The sequence below is a fragment of the Macaca mulatta genome, chromosome 15, assembly GCF_049350105.2.
Source record: "Macaca mulatta isolate MMU2019108-1 chromosome 15, T2T-MMU8v2.0, whole genome shotgun sequence".
Classification (NCBI taxonomy): Eukaryota; Metazoa; Chordata; class Mammalia; order Primates; family Cercopithecidae; genus Macaca; species Macaca mulatta.
Genome location: NC_133420.1, coordinates 125,757,501 through 125,769,413, shown reverse-complemented (window position 1 = coordinate 125,769,413; position 11,913 = coordinate 125,757,501). Strand labels below are relative to the sequence as shown.

The 11,913-nt window shown below is 52.6% G+C and overlaps 1 protein-coding gene across 1 annotated transcript; it reads left to right on the top strand.

Moving 5' to 3' along the window:
* Window positions 1-3,007: 3,007 nt before the first annotated feature.
* On the top strand, window positions 3,008-9,191 carry LOC719627 (spermatogenesis-associated protein 31A6). Its single transcript, XM_077966585.1, has 4 exons — window positions 3,008-3,280; window positions 4,384-4,441; window positions 5,012-5,072; window positions 5,327-9,191. Exons 1-4 carry the CDS (start codon window positions 3,050-3,052, stop codon window positions 9,045-9,047), a joined length of 4,071 nt encoding a protein of 1,356 aa, XP_077822711.1. The 5' UTR covers window positions 3,008-3,049; the 3' UTR covers window positions 9,048-9,191.
* Window positions 9,192-11,913: the final 2,722 nt, after the last annotated feature.

Below are 11,913 nucleotides of genomic sequence, written 5' to 3'. Positions count from 1 at the left end.
AATTCATGGGAGGAGGTTAAAATTAAGAACATTTGTGATTCATGGGAGGAGGTCAAAATATCAACATTAAAAGAAATTTGGAAGAAGTTGATTCCAATCCTCATGGATGACTTTGGGGGTTCAAGATTTCAGTGCAAGAAGTAACTGCAGATGTGGTGGAAATAGCAAGAGAACTAAGATGAAAAGATATGAAGGAACTTAAGATGTGGCTGAATTGCTGAAATCTCATGATAAAATTTTAACAAATGAGAACTTGGATAAGCAAAGAAAGTGGTTTCTCGAGCTGGAACCTACTCCAGGTGTAGATGCTGTGCAACCTTGTTGAAATGACAACAGAGTATTCAGAAAATTGCATAAACTTAGTGGATAAAGCAGTGGCAGGGTTTGAGAGAATTGTCTCTGATTTGAAGGAAGTTCTACTGTGGGTAAAATGCTACCAAACAGCATTGCATGCTACAGAGGAATCTTGAAAGAAATAGCCAATTAATGCAGCAAACTTCACTGTTGTCTTATTTTAAGAAATTGCCACAGCCACCTCACCTCCAGCAGCTCCCACATGATCAGTCAGCAGCCACAACACTGAGGCAAGGCCACCGACCAGCAAAAAGAACTTGATGTTGAAGGCTCAGGTGATTGATAGCATGTTTAAACAGTAAAACCATTTTTAACTAAGGCATGTACATTGACTTTTTTAGACATAATGCTATTGCCCATTTAGTAGACTACAGTATAGTATAGACCTAACTTTTACATGCACTGAGAAACCAAAAATTCTGTGAGATTTGTTTTATTGCCATATTTGTTTTATTGCAGAACTGGCCACCAGAATCTTCCCTTCCCCTAGAATGCTCTTCACCCAAACCACCTGTGTTTTCCCCTCACCCATCATACCCCCCTCATTCTCTGGCCTGCCCTCCACTCCTCCAAAGCCTTCATTTCTGCCCCACTGCTGGACTGCACTCTGACTCCGTCTCGCCGTGACTCAGTGGCACTTCCACTGGGCACTGCCCCAAAAAGCTCATCTCCACAGTGGCCTGAAACCAAATCCATGGTATCTCTGAGGTATGCCTATAGAGCAGTCTCATAAGTTATTATGCACTTTAAGCATTACCAAGTCCAGAACTGTAAATGCTATACATTTACAGAAATACCACTTGAAGGTTTAACTACTTATCATTCTTTCATAATCAGAATTACAAATTTTGAATATTATTTTAATGGGGGAGGGGCCAAGATGGCTGAGTAGAAACAGCTCTGCTCTGCAGCTCCCACTGAGACAAACACGAACAGCGAGGGATTTCTGCATTTCTAACTGACGTATCCGGACTCCCTCACTGGGACTGACCAGGCAGTTGGCGTGAGCCCTGGAGAGCAAGGAAAAGCAGAGTCGGGTGACAGTTCACCCAGGAGCTGCACAGGGCAAAGGGACCTCCCTCCCCCAGCCAAGGGAGGCAGTGAGGGATTGTGCTGCCCGCCTGGGGAACTGTGCTTTTCCCACAGACTTTTGCAAACCCCAGATCAGGTCATCCCTTTGTGAGTCCACACCACCAGGGCCCTGGGTCCCAAGCACAAAGCTGTGCAGACCTATAGTAGGGACTCCAGTCGGCAGCCACTTCCGCAAGGAGCTTTTGTGTGCTCTGGTGGCTCACAGAACTCCAGTGGAGCAGGAGATCCATCACCTCCCACGAGAAGGGGACTGAAGCCAGGGAGCCAAGCAGACCCACTCCCGCAGAACCCCACAAGCTAAGACCCACTGGCATGGAATCCCCACTGGCCAGCACAGCATCCTGGAGTCTTCCTAAGAAGACCAAGTTTCTGCTGGGAGGGGTGACCACCATTATTGCGGGTCTAGTCAGCGGTTTTGCCCTGCCAGTGCTAGGAAGACCGGGTGGTTTGTGCGGGGCAGAATTCCCCTCAGTGCAGGACGGTGGCTGTGGCAGATATACCATTATTGTATATCCAAACGAATATAAATCATTCCATTACAAAGATACATGCATGTGTGTGTTCACTGCAGTGCTGTTCCCAATAGCAAAGACATGGAATCAACCCAAATGCCCACCAATGATAGAATGGATAAAGAAAATGTGGTACATAGACACCATGGAATACTATGCAGCCATAAAATGGAATGAGATCAAGTCCTTTGCAGGGACATGGATGAAGCTGGAAGCCATTATCCTCAGCAAACTAATGCAGGAACAGAAAACCAAATACCACATGTTCTTACTGATAAGTGGGAGCTGAACAATGAGAACATATGGACACAGGGAGGGGAACAACACACCCTGGCACCTGTCTGGGGAGGGCCGGTGGTAGGGAGAGCATCAGGAAAAATAGCTAATGCATGCTGCTTTTAATACCTAAGTGAGGGCTTGATAGATGCAGCAAACCACCATGGTACACATTTGCCTGTGTAAGAAAACTGCATGTCTTGCACATGTACCCTGAACTTAAAATAAATACAAAAATAAAATTTAAAAAATAAAAAAAAATCTTAATTGTATGTGGGTAGGTCCCTTTGATTCAAAGTGAGATAGAAATAATTTTTTAAAACTTACTTTTCAAAATTTGCAAAACCACATAAGTGTAAAAGAAATTTACATTTTGTCCCTGGATTGATATAAGACAAAAACATTGTGTGGGAAAGCTGGGGTTGAGGACGAACGACATTCTGAGAATAAAATTCCCTGGTACATAGCTAAAATTTCAGAGTGAACTTCAGATTTTCAAGGGTCATAAAATAGGTAACCTCAAGCCACCGCCTCCAACAGATAAAAGGAACCAGGTAATATCTGTGTTCCAGGGAGAAAGAATAGAAAATTGGCTGAGTTCTATCACTGACAAAACTTAGTGGGAGGGAGGGATCTGGAAGGTGGGAGGGTGGAGGGATCCCCGGCTTGGAGGGTGGGGAAGGGCTGTGCTTCAGCCTCCCCGTCCCACTGCCCCTCCCCCTCCCGCTGCCCCTCCCCAACAAAGGAGCCTTTGTGATGTGAAGGCCCCAGCTCTGTGACACAGGCCTGGGCCCCAGTCCCTAGTCTCCACGGGGATGCCCAGAGCTCAGTTGCTTGAAAGCAACGCGCCTATTCACATGGAGAATCTCCCCTTTCCTCTGAAATTACTTAGTGCCTCGTCGCTAAACGCCCCCAGCTCCACACCATGGGTGTTGGATATCTTCCTCACCTTGGTGTTTGCCCTGGGGTTCTTCTTCCTATTATTCCCCTACTTCTCTTACCTCCGTTATGACGACCCACCCTCACCATCGCCTGGGAAGAGAAAGGTGAGGAGCCCTCAGTCCGGACCCACAGAGCTTGATTCTTTCCTTTCTTTTTCTTATTAGTTCCACTTTTCCAAATCCAGTGGAGAGACTTCTGCGATGGGAAGTCTCAGGAGAGACCAGAACATCATCCTTCCAGGGAGAGGCAGGGCAGCCAGGGTTGGTAGGGGTGGATCGTGTACTGGGATTTCCGTCCCAAGCTCTCAGTCCGCCTGTGGGGGAGCGCAGGAGGCGTCAAGACAAAATCAAACTCGTGGACTCACCGCCAGGAACGGTCATGAGACGGGGGAGGTCTCTGTCCGAGGCCAGACCCTGAGCCCTGGCTCATCAGCCCCTTCCTGGGGCAGGTGGCTCGGGGCCCAGTCTCCTCTGTATGGGGCGATCTGGGGGGCTGTGCTGAGCCCCCGAGGGCCTCCCACCGGGGCCTGGCGTCTCCTCTGGTCTCCTGGGAAGCAGAATCCTATCTGACAGCTCAGCGGTGCCTGCGGGCCTGAGCCTGTGTGTTCCTCGAGCAGAGGGCCAGGGACTGACGGCGTCATATTGAAAAATCCCTCTTTGTGTGTGTATGTGGTGTGTTTTTTGTTTTTTGTTTTTTGTTTTGTTTTGTTTTGTTTTGTTTTGAGACTTAGTCTTGCTCTGTCGTGCAGGCTGCAGTGAAATGGAGGGATATCGGCTCACTGCAACCTCTGCTTCCCGAGTTCAAGCTATTCTCCTGCTTCAGCCTCCTGAGTAGCTGGGATTACAGGCACCCGCCACCACGCCCGGCTAATTTTTGTATTTTTAGTAGAGACGGGGTTTCACCGTGGCCAGGCTGGTCTCAAACTCCTGACCTCAGGTGATCCACCTGCCCTGGCCTCCCAAAGTGCTCGGATTACAGGCTTGAGCCACCGCGCCCGGCCCCCTCTGCCAGAAAAAAGCAGTTTGTCATCCATTTAAACATGAGTGGGAGGAAGCACACAGAGCTCCCTGAGCCAGAGAGCCACGCGGTTCATGAGTGCAGCGTGCCGCGGCCGGGCTGGGGGCGGAGATTGAGAGCCGGTCCTAGCTCCTCCCCCTTTCTTGTCTCCCAGTGTCATCTTGTCTCCCCGCGTCATCTTGTCTCCCAGTGTCCAGTAGGGCGGAGAGGGAGGCCCAGAGGCAGGATGAAAAACCACAGTCTGAGAGGTAAGGCTCTGCCAGGGCACACTAGAGTTAATTTGATCTCGTCTGCCCCGGAGGGAACTGACTCTGAAGAAGTCAGTTGAAGAAGCCCGAGACGGGGGCTCATAGGAGGGAAATCAGAACCCCGGGTCCTTCTCAGATTCCGAGACGGAATGAAGCCTTGGTGGGCCAGGGACTGGGCCTTACCCAGCAGGGGGCAGTGTGTGTGTAGTGGGGAGAACAACGCCTGCCTGGATGGGAGGGGGGTGAGGGGGCCTCCTGGCCCCTGGGAACAGCTGTTCAACTCTGCTAAGGCTGATTCCTCTTTGAGACCACCCCAGTCCTTTGTCCCCACAGGGCAGTTGTGAGGACTGTGGGGGTGGGGGTGGGGGGGTCCTTATGTGGAAGCCCTTTGTGAATGACAAAGCCCTGCCCGCCATGCCTTGCTGTTACCCTCGGGGCCATGTCTGGACACAGATGTGCGGGTTCCAGAGTCTAATTCCCCATGGTCTTCCCTAAAGAAACATGCACTCATCCTCCTGTGAGATCCCAGGCCCCTCCTGCACCACCCTAACCCGGTCTCCTGATTTCCAGCTTGTAGAGCGTGCCCGAGAGGCCTGGAGGAGACTTGGGACCTGTTTTCACAACTGCAGAGGTGAGGCACTTCCCGTTCCCTTCATCCTTCCTACCAGGGCTGGGATGTGACCCCAGGGCCGTAGGCAGCCTGGAGCTGACCTGGGATGGGGAGACCACAGGGACAGAGGATGGGAGTAAAACCCTGGGGCGAGGGGTAGCAGGAGAATTGGGCAGTCAGGATGTGGGGTGGTGGAGGGGCTGTGACCCGAGCTCCCACTCTGGCCCCCGCCCCACCTGCTCCTGGCTGCAGCTTGTGCCTCCTGTCTCCTGCAGCCTCCTGGGGCCGCTCCTTAACAAAGGTGACTTTGGTCAGCTCTCCGGTCCAGACCCCCCAGGTGAGGTGGGCAAAAGAGCACCTGATGGAGACTCCCGGTCCTCTCATGAGCCTATGGAAGATACTGCTCCCATGCTTTCCCCGTTAGCTTCCCCGGATCCTCAAACCAAGCATCCTCAGGATCTGGCCTCCACCCCATCACCAGGCCCAATGACCACCTCAGTCTCCTCCCTAAGTGCCTCCCAGGCACCAGAACCTTCCCTTCCCCCAGAAAGCCCCTCACCCGAGCCACCTGCACTTTTCCCTCACCCACCACACACCTCTGATCGTCCGTCTCCTCTGAAAGCTTTCCCTGCTCCTCCCCTGCGGGACTCCACTCTGATAATTCCATCTCACTGTGACTCAGTGGCACTTCCACTGGGCACCGTCCCTCAAAGCTTGTCTCTGCGTAAGGATTTGGCGGCTTCTGTCCCAGCCATCTCAGGCCTTGGCGGCTCAAACAGTCAAGTTTCTGCCTTCTCCTGGTGGCAGGAGACTACCAGAACCTGGTGCGTCTTCAACTCGTCAGTCCAGCAAGATCATCTTTCCCGCCACCCACCAGAGACCTGTCAGATGGAAGCTGGTAGCCCGTTTTTACTCAACTCTGATGGCCAGAATGTCATGGGTATACAAGTCATAGAAAGAGCCAAAGTCAACATTTCGGAGGAAAAAGAAAACGATGGATCATTTCTAAAACAAATGAGCCCAGAAAAGCACTTGAATTCTTTGGGGAATTTGGTTAAATCATTGGATGCTGAGCAGGACCCCACAACCCCAAAACCCTTCTGGAACATGGGCAAGAACTCGAAACAGCTGCCCAGTCCTCAGAAGCTCTCAGATCCTAGGATCTTGCAGGAAAGTTTTCAGAAGAATTATAGCCAGCTTTTCTGGGGCCTCCCCTCTCTGCACAGCGAATCCCTGGTGGCTAATGCCTGGGTCACTGAAAGGTCTTACACTTTACAGTCTCCTCCTTTCTTGTTCAATGGAATTTCCAATGTCTGCCCAATGCAAAGGGAGACTACAATGTCCCCACTGCTTTTCCAGGCCCAGCCCCTGTCCCATCTGGGGCCCGAGTCCCAACCCTTTATTTCATGCACACCCCAATTCCGGCCCATACCTATGGCTCAGGCCGAGGCTCAGGCCCATCTTCAATCCTCTTTCCCAGTCCTGTCTCCTGCTTTTCCATCCCCGATTGATAACTCTGGAGTAGCTTGCCCTGCATCGCAGAAGAAAGTGCAAGCTCTTTGCCTACCTGAAACTCAGCACCCTGAATGGCCTTTGTTGAGGAAACAACTAGAAGGTGGGTTGGCTTTACCCTCTAGGGTCCAAAAATCTCAGGATGTGTTTAGTGTCTCCACTCCTAACCCTCCCCAGGAAACCTTGACATCCATTCTGCCTGAGAACTTTCCGATCAGTCCTGAACTCCGGAGACAACTGGAGCAACACATTCAAAAGTGGTTCATTCAACACCGGGGCAACCTGGGAAGGATCCAAGAGTCTCTGGATCTGATGCAGCTTCGGGACGAATTGTCAGGGACAAGTCAGGCCAAGGGCAAACCCAGGCCCTGGCAGTCCTCCACGTCCACAGGCGAAAGCAGCAAGGAGGCACAGAAGGTGAAGTTCCAGCTGGAGAGGGACCCGTGCCCACGTCTGGGGCAAATTCTGGGGCAGACCCCGCAAAATCTATCCAGGGGCATGGAAAGCTTCCCAGGGAAGGTTCTGGGGGCGACCTCTGAGGAGTCAGAAAGGGACTTGAGGAAGCCCTTGAGGAGTGACTCGGGAAGTGATTTATTGAGACGCACAGAGAGGAATCGTATAGAAAACGTCCTGAAAGCCCACGTCGGCAGGAAGTTGGGCCAGATCAACGAGGGCTTGATCCCCGTGAGTGTGCGTCGATCCTGGCTTGCTGTCAACCAGGCTTTTCCCGTGTCTAACACCCACGTGAAGACCAGCAATCTAGCACCCCCAAAAAGTGGGAAAGCCTGTGTGAACACAGCCCAGGTGCTTCCCTTCCTCGAGCCGTGTACGCAGCAGGTGCTGGGAGCCCATATTGGGAGGTTATGGGCCAAACACAGGTGGGGTCTACCCCTCAGGGTCCTCAAACCCATTCAGTGCTTTAAACTGGAAAAGGTTTCGTCCTTGTCTCTTACACAGCTTGCCGGTCCCTCCTCAGCCACCTGTGAACCTGGGGCTGGCTCAAAAGTTGAGGTGGCCACGTTCCTTAGAGAACCACCGATGGCAAGTCTGAGACAGCAGGTGCTGACCAAAGCATCTGACACGCCAGAGAGTCTTCTGGCCTCTTCCCCTGCATGTAAGCAGTTCCAGAGGGCCCCGCCAGGGATCCCATCTTGGAATGATCATGGGCCCTTGAAGGCTCCTCCAGCTGCACAGGAGGGCAGGTGGCCATCTAAGCCCCTCACATACAGCCTCACAGGCAGCACCCAGCAGAGCAGGAGCTTAGGAGCCCAGGTTTCAAGGGCTGGGGAGACCAGGGAGGCAGTGCCACAACCCAGAGTCCCCTTGGGAACCCGTATGCTGGCAAACCTCCAAGCCACAAGTGATGATGTGCATGGTTTCGAGGCTCCAGGGACCAGCAGAAGTTCTCTACTCCCTAAAATGTCTGTCTCCCAAGATCCAAGACAGCGGTGTCTTATGGAGGAGGTTATTAGTGAATTTGAGCCTGGAATGGCCACGAAGTCAGAAACCCAGCCTCAAGTTTGTGCCGCTGTTGTGCTCCTTCCAGATGGGCAAGCGTCTGTTCTGCCCCTTGTTACAGAGAATTTGGCTCCTCAAGTGCCCCAGGGCCATCTCCAGAGCATGCCTGCTGGGAACATGCAGGCTTCCCAGGAGCTACGTGACCTCATGGCAGCCAGAAGGAGCAACCTGGGGCACAGGGAGCCCAAGAACCCAAACTGTCAAGTCTCATGCAAGAGACAAAGCCCGATGTTTCCCCCTCCTCACAAGAGTGAGAACTCTAGGAAGCCCAACTTAGAAAAACATGAAGAAAGGCTTGAAGGATTGAGGACTCCTCAACCTAGCCCGGTCAGGAAAACAGAGGACACCCGTCAGGATGAAGGCGTCCAGCCATTGCCATCAAAGAAACAGCCTCCTTCAATAAGCCACTTTGGAGAAAACATCAAGCAATTTTTTCAGCGGGTTTTCTCAAAGAAAAAAAGCAAGCCAGCACCAGTCACTGCTGAGAGCCAAAAAACAGGAAAAAACAGATCCTGTGTGTACAGCAGCAGTGCTGAAGCTCAGGGGCTCATGACAGCAGTTGGACAGATGCTGGAGGAGAAGATGTCACTTTGCCACGCACGCCATGCCTCGAAGGTAAATCAGCACAAACAGGAGTTTCAAGCTCCAGTCTGTGGGTTTCCCTGCAACCACAGGCACCCCTTCTACTCAGAACACAGCAGAATGCTGAGCTATGCCGCCAGCAGTCAACAAGCCACTCTCAAGAGCCAGAGTTGTCCCAACAGAGAGAGGCAAATCAGAGATCAACAGCCCTTGAAAAGTGTCCGGTGCAACAATGAGCAATGGGGCCTGCGACATCCCCAACTCTTGCTCCCCAAGAAAGCTGTATCCCCAGTCAGTCCCCCTCAGCACTGGCCGAAGACACCTGGTGCCTCCAGCCACCATCACCACTGTCCCAGGCACTGTCTTCTTCGGGGAGGTATCTAATTTGGTCAGTCACAAATTCATTTTTAGCCTTCCTTAGAGAAAAACAAATCCCCAAGAAAAAATTCACTCTATGTAGAGAAAAAATATTTTCTCTCATGTTAGTACACGCAGAACATTTAATATTCCACAATATATATGGTTTTTTATTCATAAGAGGGTGATGGCTTTTATTTGTGCCGTGCTTGGTGTGGGCTTGGTTTCTAGAAGCAACAGGAAAGGTGCTGACAGTGGTGCTGTAAGTCCACCTTCATCCTGAGTTCCTTCACTGAACCTTACGTTTCCATAACACTGTCTTTACACAAACAACAAAAAATTCTAAAAACAAGATGAGAAAAACCTATGAAGAGCCCACTCTGAAATACGATTCAACCCGTCTTTCCACTACTTACTCTCTACCTCAAAGTTTATGCAGCTCTAGGGAGAAGGTTTGCAGAGATGTCACAGGGCTGAACATCGCCATGCAGGCTCCAGGAAGTGCCACAGCCCAGTAGCTTCATGTGTCACATAGTGGAAGTTTGGGGGGGAGAGTGCTGGGCCCTGAGTTCAGAAGTGGGAGAAGTCTTGACCCTGGGTATCCTGGTGGAGAATAGATAATGCCTGCCCCTGGGAAGCCCCTTCTCTCCCTTACAAAGGCTGGGATGGAGATGGGCCCTCTTAGCTCAGCCAACATGCGAAGCACAGAGTCCCCATCCCACTGCCTCTCCCTTTCTCGCACTCTGGAGTGGCGGTGGGGACAGACCTTCCAGCTCTGTGCATGTGTAGGTGGGGGTGGGGAGCCGGGGGGGCAGCCTTCATGGAGGCTGCTGAGGTCCTTGAACTTCCCTGGCCCAAATGAGTGAAAGACCCTGCTCCTGGGTCACCTGCCTTTGTCTGTCTCACCTACGTGTCTCTCAGCTTCAAAGAAGTAGTTCTGGATGAATGGAACAGGGTATGCGTGTGTGTGCAGAGGCTTCTGATGGTGGGACTCTGTAGAGCTACAGGGGATGCAGACAGAGAACTGAAAAGGGGGTGAAGTGTGTGTGAGGGAGCCATAAGTGGTGCCGTGACCCAGGAGACTCTGACATTCCAACCCCTTCAAGAAGCCTAGAGGGGCCTAGTGGCTCATCCTGGCCCCACCCCAGGGTCCGTCCCTGCTCTAGCTCCCAGAGCACAGACCTAGAAAAACCACATTTACCCCTAACACAGAGGGCCATATTAGTGAGACGGCAAAGTAGCAAAGTGAATAAGGAAGACGAATTTCTTGACATCTTTGATAAACTTGCACATAATAACCTATTGAACTTTTTTTTTTTTTTTTTTTTTTTTGAGGTAGTTTCGCTCTTTTGCCCAAGTTGGAGTGAAGCAGCACGATCTCGGCTCACTGCAACCTCCGGCCCCTGTTTCAAGCGATTCTTCTGCCTCAGCCTCCCAAGTAGCTGAGATGATAGGCACCCACCACCACACCCAACTAATTTTTGTATTTTTAGTAGAGACGGGGTTTCGCCATGTTGGCCAGGCTGGTCTCGAACTCCTGACCTCAGGTGATCTACCGGCCTCGGCCTCCCAAAGTGCTAGGATTACAGGTGTGAGCCACCGTGCCTGGCCCACCTATTGAATTTTTTCAAGGATGTGTTGACAATAGGTGAAAAAGCAAGGACTAGAGAACCGCAGGCATAACTTGGAGTCTGGTGACCTTTAATATACACATAGCCCCAGGACCGCTCCCGGGGGAGAGGTGGTGACTTCCAAGGGCCCAGCAGCCGAGCTGGGATCAGACAGCCAACCTCCCCTGGCTCCTGAGGTCCTGGCTTGCCCCAAAGACCAGCAGGGGCAGAGGCAGGCAGGCAGGATTTGAACACATAAGGGAGCTGGAAGTGACCTGTCCAGAGTGGGCAGGGGCTGGGCAGGGCAGGAGCGGTCCTTGCTGTCTCCCTCTGCTTTCAGCAGAGCTTTCCTCCTCTCTGGACCCTGTCCATATGGGAAAACAGGAGGTCTCCACAAATCAGGGACAGGAGGAGCCAGGTCTCTAGAGGGAGTTTTCTGTGCCTTGTTCCACATACAGGCGTACAGGAGCCCCGGGTCCTGGGACCTCATTTCAGTGGTGGAGAGGCCTGTGCCAGGCAGTGCCACTGATCTAGATGGCAATGGAAATGGCCCTGCCCCCAACATATGGGGCTGGCTGGCACCTGGGATGGAGGGGTCAGTGGGCATGGTCCCCAGCCTGTGGCTTCTCCTGGGCCTGGTCCTGTCTGGGGCCCAGATAACTGAGGCAGCCTCCAAGGTGGGCACAGCAGTGACAGCGGAGCCAGGATCAGCAGGAGGGTCAGGGACCTGGAGCAGAGAGCACCCCCGGTCCCCCGGGAGCTCAGGAGAGTGTGGCACAGAGCTGGGACCCTGACCGCTGAGGATGGGCCGGGCCTGGCTGCTGCCGGGTTCCCTCAGGAAACCAAGAGGCGAGTTCTGGGATGTGGAGGAGCAGGATGTGGCGCCCACGGCTCAGGCTAGGAGAAGTGCCACAGGCAACGCTGAGAGACCAACAAGAACACAGGAAGCCACAAGCCCTGAGCCCTTCTGCGGCTCAGTCTCCCATGAGGTGCAGCAAGGCCAGCAATGGAGAGACCCACAGAGACCTCCCGCAGGAACCTCACAGACACATCCCGTACAGAGTGAGCACGCCGGGACCTCCCTCTGCCACAGAGAGAAACACGCCGGGACCTCCCTCTGCCACAGAGAGAAACAGCTGCAGCCTCCACAGAGACCCCACGGAGCTCTCAGAGACCTCGTGGTGCCCCACAGAGACCTAGCACAGAGATTCCCAGAGCCCTCACACAGAGAACCCCACAGAGGCCACACTGAGAGACTTCACTCAGTCCCACAGAGACCTCCC

What these genes read in the sequence shown, in the direction of transcription:
- LOC719627 (XM_077966585.1), top strand. Translation starts at nt 3,050, where the DNA reads ATGCCCAGAGCTCAGTTGCTTGAAAGCAACGCGCCTATTCACATGGAG. An exon ending in GAAAAACCACAGTCTGAGAG is followed by an intron (nt 4,442 to 5,011) that starts GTAAGGCTCTGC and finishes CCTGATTTCCAG; the next exon opens with CTTGTAGAGCGTGCCCGAGA. An exon ending in CTGTTTTCACAACTGCAGAG is followed by an intron (nt 5,073 to 5,326) that starts GTGAGGCACTTC and finishes TGTCTCCTGCAG; the next exon opens with CCTCCTGGGGCCGCTCCTTA.